Source organism: Agelaius phoeniceus, chromosome 35 (assembly GCF_051311805.1).
Source record: "Agelaius phoeniceus isolate bAgePho1 chromosome 35, bAgePho1.hap1, whole genome shotgun sequence".
In the NCBI taxonomy this organism is placed as follows: Eukaryota; Metazoa; Chordata; class Aves; order Passeriformes; family Icteridae; genus Agelaius; species Agelaius phoeniceus.
Genome location: NC_135299.1, coordinates 3,447,755 through 3,463,092, shown reverse-complemented (window position 1 = coordinate 3,463,092; position 15,338 = coordinate 3,447,755). Strand labels below are relative to the sequence as shown.

Sequence of the window (15,338 nt, the reverse complement as noted above, 5' to 3'; positions counted from 1 at the left end):
AGACTAACAATGCTGTAGTCCGCGCCAGTGTCCAATAATCCTTCCAAGGTTTGCCTCCCACCCCGATACTCCATTATTACAGTGCGCTTTGGTCGTTCATTCAGGTTCATTGTTAATGAAGTCCTCCAGTGAAACCAAATCCTCGCTCCCCTCTCAACTGTGATTGATGAGGGAGTAAAGTTTTAGCCATTTGTTCCAAAGGAACCAATTGAGCTATCCTTTGTCCTTTCTCGATTTGTATAGGTGGAAAAAGAGTATGCACCATAACACAAATTTCCCCCATATAATCAGCGTCTATTACCCCAGGTAAAACAAACAATCCCATCATGGTGGCTGATGATTGTCCCAGAAGCAAAGATCCCATAGGTTGTCCATCAATGATGATTGGTCCCTTTATTCCAGTCGGAACCTTGTCCGGTTGGGTGGTCATCAATGTTACTGCTACTGAGGCTGCCACGTTCAGCCCGAGGCTCCTGGCGGTGGCTGGTTGTAGGGAAGCTGAGCTGAGATGTTGACAGCAGCTACTTGTGTCTGGGCGCGGCGGCTGGTGGATGCGCTGGCTTTCCCGTTTCCCGAGCGGCGTCGGCAGGCTCTGGTGTTGTGGGTATCCAAGCGACAATTTTGGCACCAGACGCTGGCTGCTTGACAAGCCCGTCGCGTGTGTCCTATACCTCCACACCGGTAACATTTGAATCGGCCAGGAGATGGAGCCCGTGGAGTATTTATTGCTGCTGCTTGTGGGGGGGCAAGAGCAGCTAACACCTGACTCTGTGAGGCTTCTGCCTGTTTCTGTAATCCTGCTCCTAACTCCTTAATAGCATCTACTAACATTGCTTGATTCCCTATGGGCACATTCGCCAATTGTTCTAAAGCTTCTTCTATAGACCAATTAGCTCCTAGGGTATTTAATACATTCCTTGTCCTGATTACTGTTCTGGAGTGCACATTGTTTTAACAAAGTACCCTTCATGAAATCAGGGACTCCTGCCCGCTCAATAGCATTGGCTACCTTATCTATAAAAGATCCAAATTACTCATCTCTCCCTTGCTTTATTCCCATATAAGAAAGAATTCCCCCTGGCTCTTTTATCCTATCTATAGCCAACCGCACCAGACGCATAGCCTCCCGACACTTATCAGGATCAAGTAACGCTTGTGCTTCTGTCCGAAGAAAAGGCCCTTGACCCATTAACTCCTCTAGGGTTATTCCATGTAACAGGTCACCTGGCTGCTGTATTACTGCTACACATTCCTGACAGAGTGACTGCCAGTGTGCATTAAACAAGAGCTGCTGATGCTGAGTGAAGATAAGCTTTTCTATTCCTCTGCAATCAGCTGGCAGCAAAACCTGAGTCCCCCAGATATAATCAAGCATTTGTTTTGTGGGCTCACCGGTTACCCCAAATTGACTAACTGAGGACCATAATTGCGACAACAACGTCCAGTCTAGAGCAGTTATTGTTGCTTGAAACCCGCCCCCTGCCACAGGAGAATATATCACCGGACAAGCAACATCCATAGCTGCTTTTCTAGCCTCCTCATCCCCCGTATCCATGATATATTTTGCTACCGCTGCCCATGCCTCCCTTCACCCCTGTGCAATGGCCCCCGCTAGGTCACTCTCTGACCCAGGGATCAGGTCATTACTAGGAGGAGGAGATGGAGGGTTTGACACAGGCGGTGCGGACAGTGCTGTTGTAGCACACACAGGGGGTGAGCTGCTGCTTGAAGCAGGAGCCGATGTTGGTGGCAAAATAACTGTAGATGTGGCAGGAGGTAACGGACAATTAAACCAGTCCCCATAACCCTTATTCTTTTCATGTGCCACGCTAGCTTGCTGAGCAGCCTTCTTTTCTGCCCGATATTGTAATAACTCATCATGCACAACCCGCCACAGCTTTCCCAACTTTTTTGCAGTTTTATCATCATCTATGACTGCCTCCCACATCTTGTCCCCAAATTTACGCCACTCCGTTAACTCATGTACTGTATGAGGATTTTGAAAAACTCCCTGTTCATACCCATAAGCTAACAACCCAGGAAGCTCTTTCTGCAAATCTATGCCCTTAACCTGACACTTTTGTAAAAAGCAAGTAAATAAATCATATGCTGCTTGCCTTTCTCTATCCACTTTAAAAACATCAGCACTGTTGCAGCCCTACAAGGTCTCGGCAGCACGTATCAGCCGAGCTCTCCGTTGAGGTCACCCAGGGCGCGGCACCTTCCCTTTTTCAGCGGTGCTTATTCGCCGTCCTTGCTGCGACAGGACCCGAACTCCTACACCGATCAACCGTGGTTGCCGTTGCCGGTATCACGTCGCAGGGTCACCATTTGTGGGAAATCAGCGGAAGAAATGCGGCACACAATATCAGCAAGTCTCAAACTTTTTGATAGTTCACACATATTTATATTGGTGTTAATGAAGCTTATACATATTGCAAAGCTGAGCTCATTATTGGTTAATTACTTATCGGTCAACCACGCCTACTTCTGTATTCTTATAGTTATTTTGTTACTGCTTCTACATTCTTGTGGTTATTCTGCTGAAACTATCCTCATATTTTTGGCAAAAGGTCCTCTCTTCTATCCTGTTGTTGCAGCAAGGACACAATGTCCTTGTCAGTGGTTGGACGCTGACTGCTGAATCCTAGACTTGCCTCCTTCTAACTTAACCAACGGTATGATGTCGACGTGACCTTTCTCAGCTAGCCAACTGTCCACAAAGCTCTCCACAGACCTCGAGTGCTGTGTCCATCTCTGGGCCCCCTGGGGTGGGAAAGAGGAAGAAATTTGTAGCAGGAGGAGTAAAGAAACCAAAGGTGAAGCAAAGGAAATGCTGAGGGCAGTTTGGGGGTGGCTGCCAGGCAGCCCTGGCTCTGAGCAACAGCGTCTGCAGTGGCACAGGAAACTCCCAGCTGATGGGAACAAACTTTCTGGCTGACTGCAGAGGCCAGGACAAAGCTGAGTGGTTTCCCTGGTGTCCCCCAGCCCTTGCTGGCCCCAGGGGCTGATGGCATTTGTGCTCCCTCAGGTTCATGGCCCCACAGCAACAGCATGGGGGTGCTGCCCCTGCTGTGAGCAATGCAAACAGGGGCTGCTGAGCCAGTGCTGCCGTGTCTGTGCCTGCAAGGATGGGGCACCTGTGTGAGCTGGGGGAGAGGCCAGGGCTGCAGAGGGGGGATGTTGTTGGCAGCTGCATGAGGATGCTCTGGGACGCTGCCCTGGGCTGTGCAGCGCACTGGGGATGGATCAGCCCCTGCTCTGTTGCTCCTTCCCGTCTGCCCCAGGGCCCTTGCAGAGCCTCAGCCATGCTGTTTGCCCCCAGCCTGCCCACGGCCAGCCTGGGGCTGCTCACGGTGGTTTCTGTGCTGAGCATTGGCCTGGCCGTGTTCTGGAGAGAGCCTGGGCAAGGAGCCTGGAGCCCCCAGGGCCTGGCCTGAGGCCTCAGCGCTGCCCCAGCAGTGCCCATGGCCTGTCCCTGCTGCAGCCCTGGCACTGCCACCCCCAGGGCTGTGCCCGGCCCCGAGAGTACTCAGGCCCTGCAGCAACACCAGGCCCACCAGGGCAGCAGGGCAGGGCCACAGCAGCAGCACTGGCAACACCAAGTGCTGCTGCTGCTGCTGCTGGGCACAGCTGCTGGGCCAGCACTGATCTGCCCCCAGCTCTGCACACAGACATTGCTGCTGCAGCTCCAGAGAAGGCAACAAAAGGGCATCTCTGCAGAAAACTCTGCTGGGAGATCCATTACTTCCTTTAAAGCCACCGAGAGTGCAGCCCCTCATTGACACAGTCTGTGGCCACAGGGAAGGTGGAGAGAAACAAAATGAGAAATGGCACAAACAATGATATTTCTTTGTGGAAAATAGTAAAAAAATTAAAACAAATTAAAAAACACCTATAACCAACCACAAGAAGTACCAAGGATTAGTTTTAATACAAGTGATTTGCAGAAACTGGACAGCAGTTTAATGTTTCTGAAACCATCCAGTCATCAGTCTCCACACTACAGCCTTGAGCTCCTGGTTCCTCAGGCTGTAGATGAGGGGGTTCAGGGCTGGAGGTACCACCGAGTACAGAACTGACAGGGCCAGATCCAGGGATGGCGAGGAGATGGAGGGAGGCTTCAGGTGAACAAATGCTGCAGTGCTGATGAACAGGGAGAGCACAGCCAGGTGAAGGAGGCAGGTGGAAAAGGCTTTGTGCCATCCCTGCTCAGAGGGGATCCTCAGCACAGCCCTGAAGATCTGCACATAGGAGAAAACAATGAACACAAAACAGCCAAGTAACAGAAAAGCACTACCCATAAGAAGACCAAGTTCTCTGAGATAGGATTTGCAGCAGGAGAGCTTGAGGATCTGTGGGATTTCACAGAAGAACTGGCCCAGGGCACTGCCATGGCAAAGGGGCAGGGAAAATGTATTGGCTGTGTGCAGCCGTGAATAGAGAAAGGCACTGGCCCAGGCAGCTGCTGCCATGTGGGCAAAAGCTCTGCTGCCCAGGAGGGTCCCGTAGTGCAGGGGTTTGCAGATGGACACGTAGCGGTCGTAGCACATGATGGTCAGGAGGAAATACTCTGCTGAGAGGAAGAACATAAAAAAAAAGAGCTGAGCAGCACATCCAGTGTAGGAGATGTTCCTGGTGTCCCAGAGGGAATTGTGCATGGCTTTGGGGACAGTGGTGCAGATGGAGCCCAGGTCAGCGAGGGCCAGGTTGAGCAGGAAGAAGAACATGGGCGTGTGCAGGTGGTGGCCGCAGGCTACGGCGCTGATGATGAGGCCGTTGCCCAGGAGGGCAGCCAGGGAGATGCCCAGCAAGAGGCAGAAGTGCAGGAGCTGCAGCTGCCGCGTGTCTGCCAATGCCAGCAGCAGGAAGTGCCTGATGGAGCTGCTGTTGGACATTTGCTGGGGCTGCACATGGGCACCTGTTCATGGAGAAAGGACAGTGACAAGTCATGAGAGGCTGCTTGGAGCCAAACCTGGCCCATTCCCTGTAGACAGTCCCTACAGCTGGAACTCACTCACCCTTCATCCTGCTGTGGGAAAACCTTTGGCTGGAATTAGAGCACAATCACACTCCTGGGCCACCCTGGGATAAACCAGACCCTGCCCAGAGCAGAGGGATCCCTGAATGTCTCACCCTCTCTAAAGGTCTCTGGGCAAGGTCTCAGCACCCCCTTGTGCCAAGGACACTCACGGCTCCCTGGGCAAACCCAGCAGCATTTCCTCAGCTGTGGCAGCTCTGCCCTTCCCTGTGGGACATTCAGGGAACTCCCAGAGGCTCTGGCACAGATTTGCACCCAGGAGGGCAGCTCAGAGCTTGGCAGGGCACAACAAGGAGATCCCTACAGGACCCTGCTCTGCAGGACAGCCCTGGGCAACCCTGGCTGCAGCCCCGGCTGCTCAGCCCTGCAGCAGAGCCTGGCAACAGGAGCTGCCTTGGGCTGTGCCTGGGCTGGGACAGCAGGGAAAGCCAGCCCTGCCCTAGGGCCACAGCCCTGCCCTGGAGCAGCCCTGAGAGTCCTCCTGAAAGGTCCTAAAAGCTCTGGGATGTGCCAGCTCCCGGAGATCCCTGCAGGAACTGCAGCTTCTCTTCCCACAGCCAGGGAATGACTGTTTCAAACCTGGGCTGATTTCTGCTCTAGTGAGCCCTGAGTGAGCTCTGCCCTGTGCTCCCAGCCCAGGCTGAGTTTAACCCCTCTGTGCCTCTGTGTTGTGCCCGGGCTGGCTGCAGGCAGTGCCCCAGCCCTGCTGGGCTGTGCACATGAGCTGCTCCTGCCCAGAGCTGTCTCCCTGCAGCACTGCCCTTGCCAGGAGCCGCCTCTGTGCCAGGAGCCCGGCCCAGCTCAGCAGCACAGACACAGCACAAGGACTTTAATGAGCCCCTCTGGGCCTTTGTGCTCAGGCCCTGAACATCAGTCCCTGAGAGGGAGCTGAAGAAACCTCTCCGGAACTCTAAGGCAGAATCCAACTCCAAAGTTTCTTGGACTTTTAATGGGTCCCACTGAGGGACACGACTGAGAAAGTGTCCCCAGCCCCAGGCAGAGCAGAGAACTGCAGGCAGTGATGACAGGTGGGGACAAAGAGAAGCCAAGTGTTGGTGCCCTGGGGCACAGCAGGGTCTGTGCCACCAAGGGCTGGGAGGAGACACCTTGTCCTGAGGCCCTGGGGCCTCCTGGCATAGCCCCAGCCAGGCTGGGCACTGTCAGCCCCTTGTCCTGCCCTCAGCATCCCCCCCTACCCCACATCCCAGTGGCCTCAAGGATCTGCTGCAAGGAGTCCCTGGGGAGCCTTGCTCAGCAATGGCCCTGGGGGCTCCTTCATGCTCCCTGCAGGGACTGCAGGTTTTTCAAAGGACTTTGGCTTTGGCTTTTGCCTTGGAGTCTCTGTGAGGTTTATTGTAATCATGGCCTCCAATTATCTGCTGTAATTAGTCCCTGGAGAGCCTTTGTCAGTAATGACAATCAGTGGGACCATTACTGCTTCAAGGTACTTCGGTTATTTTAGGGTACTTGGTGTTTCCCTATTGATACAGAGTTTGTGACATGTTTGTGCAATCATGGCCCCAATTATCTGCTTTAATGAGTCCCTTGAGAGCTTTGTACTGACACTCAGTAGGGCTCATTAGTACTTTGAGATACTCAAGGTTTTTAAGGTACTTTGGATTTTCCTTTCCACTCTGAATCTCTCAGAGGTTTTTTGTGCCATTCTGGCCTCCAATTCTCTCCTCCAAGGAGTCCATGAGGAGCCTGTGTTGGGGATGGACGTCAGTGAGACCCATTCATGCATTGAGACACTTTGAGTTTTTCCTCTGAATTTGACTCCTGGAAAGGTTTGTGCAATCTCCTCCTGAGCCCTGAACTTCCAAGGCTGAGCTCCAAATGCACCACAGGGCTCATTAGGATCAAGCAAGTCCTGACAAACCATGTCTCTGCCTTGATTTCCCTCTGGTCTGGAGCAGACCATCAGGAAGATTTCCTTTTCAGTTATGGAGAAATATTACAAAGAGCTTCTAAGAAATATGTATTCCTTTATTAAAGGATGTCTTTTATTGCTGTTCTTATTATACAAGATGTGATTGCAGCATTCTGTGATTGATATTGATCCAGGGTCTCTCCTAAGGAGGTCTGGCCCGGTCAGTGAAGTTTTACCTTGAGATCTGACCCAGTGTGGACAACCTTGACCCACATTCCCCTACCCCATGTGAGAAAGGATTTTCACTTTCAAAAATGTAAATGCTTTATTAAGACCATATCAAAATAAAACAGAAGACTGAAGAAAGAAAAGAATACAGCAGCAGGAGCAAAGAATTCAGTCACCGTGTACTTATCTATAAAATGAATGTTCTTTTATACCTCTAGCCCCTCCCAAAGTCTTGTCAATTGACTCCTTCTTCTCTGTCCACTGGTGAAGATCACTGTCTCACACCTTGATTGGAGGTCAGGTGCTGCCATAGGAACAAGCCAACCCTCCCAAATGCCCCAGCTACTGAGGCCATCCTGTGTTAACAATGCAAGGGGAAGGGGAAGGATAACATCTACAAAACTTCTCTTAACATATATTTAATATTCACCCCCTAATTGTGAGAGTCAACCATAGGATTACTCATCTACAACACTCCCCTCTTTTCTTTTTCTTGAAGTCATTTTGCTCGAACAATTAAGTAAAAAATTTTCTCTCTCTCTTGAATGTGTCATACCAGCATCTGTTGATGTGGGCAAGGACAGTGGGAACAGGAGAAAAAATCTCAGGTTTTCCATAGACACACTCATTTGGAATGGACAAAAGGGCATCCCAGAGGTCCAGTATGGCTTTGACTCCCATCTACCGTGCCTATGTGGTCGCTACCCATAGTTGGTGCATCTTAGGGGTGAGTACAGAGGCCAACCCGGTCTTGTCCTCTTTCCTTTGTCCTATTTTCTTGAAGCAGCTGTCCCATTACCTTTTATTGTCCGTTGTGTACTTCTCCTCAACAGATGCTGGTAATTCTCACCCATGAAAACAGGAAGACAGTTCTCAAGCTGGTTGGTGGATGTTTGACTCTGCTTTTTGGACATCTTGTTGTTTTTCTGGTTGTCTTTCAGTCTCTGCTTGAGAGTCAATCTTGTTTCACCCAGCCTGCATGTTATAGTCCACTCTTTGGGTTCTTCTCCTGGGCCTTTGACTCTGTTGCCATGAGTCCATCCCTGCTCTGCAGCTCACACGCCCGATTCGGTGGTGAGCAGGACCTGAAAGGGACCTTCCCACTGAGGAGTTAGAGGCTGATCTCTCCATGACTTAATCATCACCCAATCCCCGGGATTAATATTATGGATTCTGAAATCCAGGGTGGTAGTTTGAGGAGTTGCCCCTTTATGTCTTAGCCCTTCTAAGGTTTGTGCTATAGACATCACTTATTCCTTGGCATTGGCTTCCCCTTCCTCATAGGTCGCAGCCTTCTGGGGTGAGGTCAGGAAGGGAAACACAAACATCATTTCATAGGGTGACACCCCCAGATCTGACTGGGGTTGGGTTCTAATTCTTAATAAGGCCAAAGGGAGACATTTTATCCATGACATTCAGGTTTCAGTCATTAGCTTAACTGGAGCTCTTTTAAGAGATTGATTCATTCTCTCTACACAACCAAAACTCTCTGGATGCCATGGAATGTGTAATTCCCATTTTAGTCCCAGGGCCCTGAACAAGTTTCTGCAATATCTTTGATGTAAGATGAGTTTCTCAGTCAGAGTCAATCCTGTTTACCATCTCATATCGGGGAATGATTGATTCTAGAAGTGTTTTACTCACAACATTGGCACTGGCTTTCACAGTGGGTACCACCTCTACCCAATCAGTCAAGTGATCTACTATCACTGGCAAAAACTTCCACCATTGTATGTGGGGAAGCTCAGTAAAGTCTACATCGATGTTTTGGTAGGGCTGTAAGGTTAGTTCTCGCCCTCCTCATGGGTGTTTTCCTCATGATTTTCTTATTCACTTGTTGACATATCACACACCATTCAGTTAGTTGCTTAGCTATTCTGAAAATTCCAATGAATCCCCAGTCCCTTAGAAATTGACCACTTAACAATTGTGTACCCCAATGTGTTGTTCCATGTATGTCTTCTAGCATTTTCTTGGCAAGGGGTTTATTCAACATTTGCCTCCCATCTGCTAATCTCCACTTCCATTCATTATCTTTCTTGGCTCCTATTTTGAGAAGTTCTTCCTCTTCTGTTCCACTGAATACAGGGACTTTTTGCATTTCTCTCATGGATGTTAATACTATTATTAGTTTTTCTGTCTCTGATTCAGTTGCTGTTTTAGCTTCTAAATCAGCTAAATTGTTCCCTTTTACCTCCTGAGTCACCCCTTTTTGATGTCCTTTAACATACACCACTGCTACTTCCTCTGGTAATTGTCATGTTTCTAACACCTCTAAAATGAGTTTTTCATTAATCAGTCCCTTTCCCTTTGAATTGAATACCCCCCTCTCTTCCCAAATTTTTCCAAAGGTATGCGCTACTCCGAAAGCGTATTTATAGTCTATATATATTGTTCCCCTTTTCTGTGCCAAAATTTCCAGAGCTCGTTTTAGGGCATACAACTCACACCTTGGGCTGACCAGTTGGAAGGTAACTTTCTCTTTTCTATGGCCACCAACCCTTCATGCACTGTAGCGTCCCCTGATACCCTGTGCCCCTTTATTACCCATGAAGATCCATTGATGTACAATCGTTTTCCACCTTGGAGTGGTTGATCTGTTAGGTCCTTCATTACTTTAGTTTGATAGTTTATAACTTCTAGGCAATTATGTATAAATTCCTCATCTGGTTCTCCATACAAGAACTGGGCAGGATTGAGTTCATTACTCACAATCAGCTCTAAATCATTAGCTATCAAGATGGCTTCAACATTCAACATACAGGAATCAGTGAGACATTTCTCAGTCTTTTGGCTTAGGATACTTCTAAAATGAGTGTGGGGTATATATTTTCAATTTTCCTCTAAGGGTTAATGGCTTGGTTTGAAAAGACAGGTGTCCACTAAGGAAGGCAGGAGCCTCCCTTGAAATGGAAAATGTAAATCCCCTCCCTCTGAATTATTATAATTTTGAAATTAAGAGGCTCTCAGGAAAAGATATTGGAATACGAATAACAGTTCTTTACTAGGAAAACTAAAAATACAAATGAAATAGTACAAACAACAAAAAAAACCTACTGAGTCAGAATACTTGTTGGTCTTGGTAGCGGTCCGATTGAATGGTGGCTGCAGTGCCCCTGCAGTGACAGGTGGGGTTCTCTTGGAGCAGGGATCCTGTAGAAAGGTGTAGTTTTCCTCTGAAGGTCCAGTGGTGGTGTAGATGGGCCTGGTCTTCCTCTGGGAATCCAGTGGAGAAGAAAGCTGCTCCTCTGGGAATCCAGTGGGGCTGAAAGCTGCTCCTCTGAGAATCCAGTGGAAAAGCTGTACTGATGTCCCAAAATCTCAGATTATATCTCAGTAGGAATGCTTGGCTCCTCACTCTGGGCAGAGCATCTCACAATGAGATTATGTAATTTTTATCAGTCATACAGTGAGACTCAATGGCCAATTAACAGAAGATACCTCCCCAGAGGGGGATTGATTGAGGCAAAGATAAAGAAAACTGCCCAATTAACAGAAGATAACTGCCCCATCTCTAACAGATAGGAATTGAAAACACACCCAGCTACATCTTTCAATTTAAGGCATTTACAAAAGTTGCCATTTGAAATTCTGAGTTTGGCTGCCCTAGTTTTTTTTTTCTACATGCTCTTGCAGCCCCCTTAAAAACTACCTGAGAGACCTGACCCTCCTTCCAAAGATGATACATCCTCTTTTTATTCTTAAGTTCCTCCAAAACCTCCTTGCCCATCCAGGCTGGGCATTTGCCTCGTTGACTTGTCTTTTGGCACACAGAGACAGTCTGTTCCTGTGCCCTCAAGATCATTGTTTTGAAGCATGCCCATCCTTCCTGAACTCCTTTGTTTTTAAGGGCTGCTTCCCAAGGAACTCTCTGAATAAGTCTCCTAAACAGGCCAAAGTCTGTCCTCTGGAAGTACAATGTAAAAGTCTTATTCATGTTCCTCCTGACTTCACCAAATACGGAGAACTCTATGATTTCATGATCACAAGTGGCCTCCAACCATCACATCTCCCCCCAGCCCATCTCTACTTGCAAACAAGATCTAACACAGTCCCTCCCCTGATGGGCTTACCCATCTACTGCCACAAAAAGTTGTCCTCCACAAACTCTAAAAATTTCCTGGACTGCCTTTTTTCAGCTGTTTTAACTTCCCAGCAAATGTCTGGCATGTTGAAGTCACCAACAAGAACAAGAGCTGATGATCCAGAAACATTCTCTAGCTGTTTATAGAATGAGTTGTCCACCACTTCTTCCTGGTTGGGTGGACAATAACAGACTCCCAGTAGGATGTCAGCCTTGTTGGTCTTCCCTCTAATTCTCACCCACAGGCATTCAACATTCATCATCATTAGTTTCAATACCTATGGTGTCCAAAGCCTCCCTAATATAAAGGGCCACCCCTCCACCTCTTCTCCCTTTTCTGTCTCCCCTGAAGAGCTTGTAGCCATCCAGTGCAGCGCTCCAGCCATGTGAGTCATCCCACCATGTTTCCCTGATGCCAATTACATCATAGATCTGCTGTTGGACCATAGCCTCCAGCTCTTCTTGTTTGTTACCCATGCTGCATGCACTGGTATACATGCACCCCGACTGGGCTACTGATTTCACCCCTAACTCAGGCTTACCACCCTTGGGCCTGATTCCAGACAGCCCAGCTGATTCCCTACCCCCTTCAGACCTAGTTTAAAGCTCTCTCAACGAGTTCTGCCAGTTCATGATCTAAAAACCTGCTGCCCTTATGTCCTGGTTTGAAAAGGAAGAGAGTTTTTTGGGATGCTGTGGTCAAACCAATAGGTGCTCAGATTTGAATATTGGCACCTGGTGTGGCCACTGAGGACATGGATACGCCTCTGACAACACAGGGGGTTAAAAGCAGAGAATTCCCAGGGGGAAGCTCTTTTGGGTTCCTTCTGTGAAAGAGGTCAGAGCTGCCCTGCCCAGCTGCGGGCTGGCAGGGGAGGGGAAGCCATGCGGCCGGGTGAGGTAGGCCGGGCCTTGGACAGAGAGGGGAGGTGAAGGCCCCTGCAGGATGGAAGGGTGGAGGAACATTGGGGAGTCATCAGGCAGCCAGCCCCCCACAGAGAAAGAGAGAAAGAGAGTGAGCCTGTGCCTGTGCTTGTGCCAGCTTGAAATTCGGTATCACATGCGGGCAGCACGGCCGGCCATAAAGGAGAAGGGGGGTGCAGCGAGAAGGTGCCCGTCAGGGCAGCGTGGGAGTTCTGGGCAGGCAGAGACTGAGATTTTTAACCCTTTTCTTGGATAATGGAAACCTTACAAATGCTGATCCTCCTGGAGTTGAATGAGAAGAGAGATAGAGATGAGATAAGAGGAAATGGGCCATGAGCGAAGTTGAGAAGAATCTTAGGAGGGAGGAGGCGATGGAGTGGCCTTTGGCTGGACTTTTCTTGTATAGCTATGGACAGAACCCTCTTGTGACACAGAGACTGCATCTAGGGGGAGGCAATGGCTTGGAGCCAAGAGAGTGCAGTGATGTTATGTGAAGGAGTGTGTGAACAGAGACAACAGGTGAGGAGGGTGGTGGCTGTGCTCTCCATCTTCAGGGAAGAAGAAGATCTCTGTTCTTGAGACCCCTCGGCCCCACAGGGTGAATGTGGGGGGGACAGGTGTCCCAAAAGTGAGAGTCTGTGCTTTTTTTGGAACTGGGCAAAGCATCCTTAAAAGGGGAACCCTAGAAGCAGCTCTGGTCCATGTGCAGTGATGAGAGCACTGGGCATGGAAGGAAGAGGTCATGATGGCAAACGTCCTCCAGGCAGTGCCACATGTGACATGGAAACACACAAGGTCTCAACTGTGTTTCCAGGGGAAGCCTGTGGCACAAGAGGGACTCCTCACTCCTTGATGAACTGAGAATTGATTATCTAAAGGGTCGTGATGGACTGAGAGTTGGTGATCTAAGGGGTGGTAACTGAATTGAGAGTCTAAGGTTTTGTCTTACTGTGATGTATTGGGAATTTGGTGGGGGGAGGAGGAATGTTTGGAAGCTTTTTATCCTGAGTTCTGTGGGTTTCTTTTAGATATTGTAAGTTAATAAAATTGTTTTTTCCCTTTTATTCCTAAGCTGGAGCCTGCTTTGCTCTATTCCTGGTCACATCTCACAGCAGACACCAGGGAGAATGTATTTTCATGGGGGCACTGGCATTGCACCAGCGTCAAACCGTGACACCTTTGTAGCAGATGATTGGCCCGTCTATAACTCAGAGCTCCTCTGTGCCACAGGTAAGAGACCCAACCTGGCAGATACTTGGGACAGGTGGACAAAAATGCTGCCCAATGCTCTAGAGGAACCCCAAGAATTGGACCTGTTGGGGTCCTCCAAGGCCACATACTGTGTCAAATTTTACTTTAGATGCCTGAAAAACGATTGGCCAGAAATGGACTGGACCAAAAACACATACCAAAAAGACATATCAGCAATTAACAAAGCCTATAACTATCCCTATGGATAACTATCAACTATAGTGAAAAGCAATAAATGCAACGCCTTATTACCTATGAAATTTTAACATGGTCTGATTTCTTTAACAAGAAGGCTGACAAATGTGCCATATAAAATGATGCCAGATAGAGTCACAAAAAGCTGTTGGATTGTTCAGCAATATGCTAAATTGAACCTTATTATATTTATTTTCCAGTAACCCGGCACTTTAAAAAGTCTTACTGAATTTCTGTTTCCATGGAATTTGCAGTTACCATGGGTTTTTCTCATAACTTATTTACTTATAATTCTAATATGCTTGTTACAACTTGAATCCCTCCAGTGCACCATCATGCTGTTATTTCATTTATGGCTTATTCACCTTTAAGTAGTCTTTTTGTGTTAATAACCTTGGACAAAATTACATCATGCCATTATCTATAACTTTTAAGGATGTTCATTTTAATTCTTTTAAATTGAAGCCCAATATTGTAATGCTCAGTTACCTTCTGTTAAATTAAATAAGGCAAAGGTTTTTTTGTTAAATTTTGGTAGATTTAATTTCTGTTAAGTTTCAATATTACTAAGTTTGCACAATGATCTATTCCAATTTTTATGGATTCAGTTATGTTTGGTATTAATAGTAATTAACTTTGAGTTCTCTCAAGTGCACTTTTTGTTCTACTAAGGTGATAATGACATTAATTTTAAATCCTTTTAGGGCTGAGTTTAAGTTCCTCTTGTTAAGCTCTAGCACTGTCCAAATAAATTTCTGTCAGGTTTGAGTGTTATTTAATCTGAGGTACCATAAATTTTACTAGTGAGCTGCTCAGTGTTTTCCTTTGATGCATTTATTCTGTCATAAATACATCAATCTTTGTATTACTGTTTTTATAGCCAGATTTTCATTTGCTTTACCATCTTTTGGTGTAATTATCTACAAGAGACGTGTCATTTCAGGATCCTCCTTTTGTTCTCTAGCTGCTTATGTATCTCTCAGACCAGACTACCCCTCTAGCTGGGCTCTGCACTGTGGCTCTATGGTTTGACCCAGTGCCGTCGTCTCATCATTTTTAAGAATTTTTCAGAGTTCCAAGAAATGATATCTCAGCTTTGTGGGAAGCCTCCTCTAAACTGATGGTATTGTGACATCTACTCTAAGTAATCAGATGCAGCCCCAATTATTATTACAGAACCACTCCAACAGTTTGCTGGGTTTAAAGCATCTCTATGCTGAGGGAATTTTGGAGGAGACAGCTATTGCATGGTTCATTAGTCTGTCACCCCTAGACCTTTACTTCTAAGTGCTATTCTCAAGAGCCTTGTTTTAAATGACGTTTAGGGAATCTTCTCCCACTTAGAGTTTGGGTGGTGGCCAGGCCTTAGCTCTACCTGGACGGGAATTTGCCAACAGATCCAGATGTTTTCTGCATCAAAACAAGATTTGAGTTGCTTTGACTTGGCAATTTGACCCTCTAGACATGACAGTTGAACTCTTTTTAAAGGGAGCTTGGGAATTATTATCTGGAAATAATTCTCCAAGTCCCCACTGAATCGAGGCTTGTCAGCTGTTTGCAGACTCTGGGATGATGGTACATTATTGCAGAGATTGCTATTTACCTAATTCCACCTATGTTGTTAGCTTTGTCTGCTATTTGAAATATTCCTGATTGTTGTATCCAAATTATTCCTAATTGCTCTAAGTTTCTTGCCCTCTGCATGTATTATTTTGCTATGATGTTTCTTCATACTCATAACAAAA

General features: G+C 47.5%; 1 protein-coding gene across 1 annotated transcript; it reads right to left on the bottom strand.

Annotated features, from left to right (window-relative positions):
* Positions 1-1,646: 1,646 nt before the first annotated feature.
* LOC143696468 (olfactory receptor 14I1-like) lies at positions 1,647-4,898 on the bottom strand. Its single transcript, XM_077192802.1, has 2 exons — positions 3,982-4,898; positions 1,647-1,758 (listed from the first exon to the last, which is right to left on the bottom strand). Exons 1-2 carry the CDS (start codon positions 4,896-4,898, stop codon positions 1,647-1,649), a joined length of 1,029 nt encoding a protein of 342 aa, XP_077048917.1.
* Between the last annotated feature and the right edge of the window lie 10,440 nt (positions 4,899-15,338).

Coding starts and splice junctions, on each gene's coding strand:
- LOC143696468 (XM_077192802.1), bottom strand. CDS start 4,898: ATGTCCAACAGCAGCTCCATCAGGCACTTCCTGCTGCTGGCATTGGCA. Junction 1,759..3,981: donor TGGAGACTGATGACTGGATG/GTTTCAGAAACA, acceptor CCACATCTACAG/TTATTTTGCCACCAACATCG.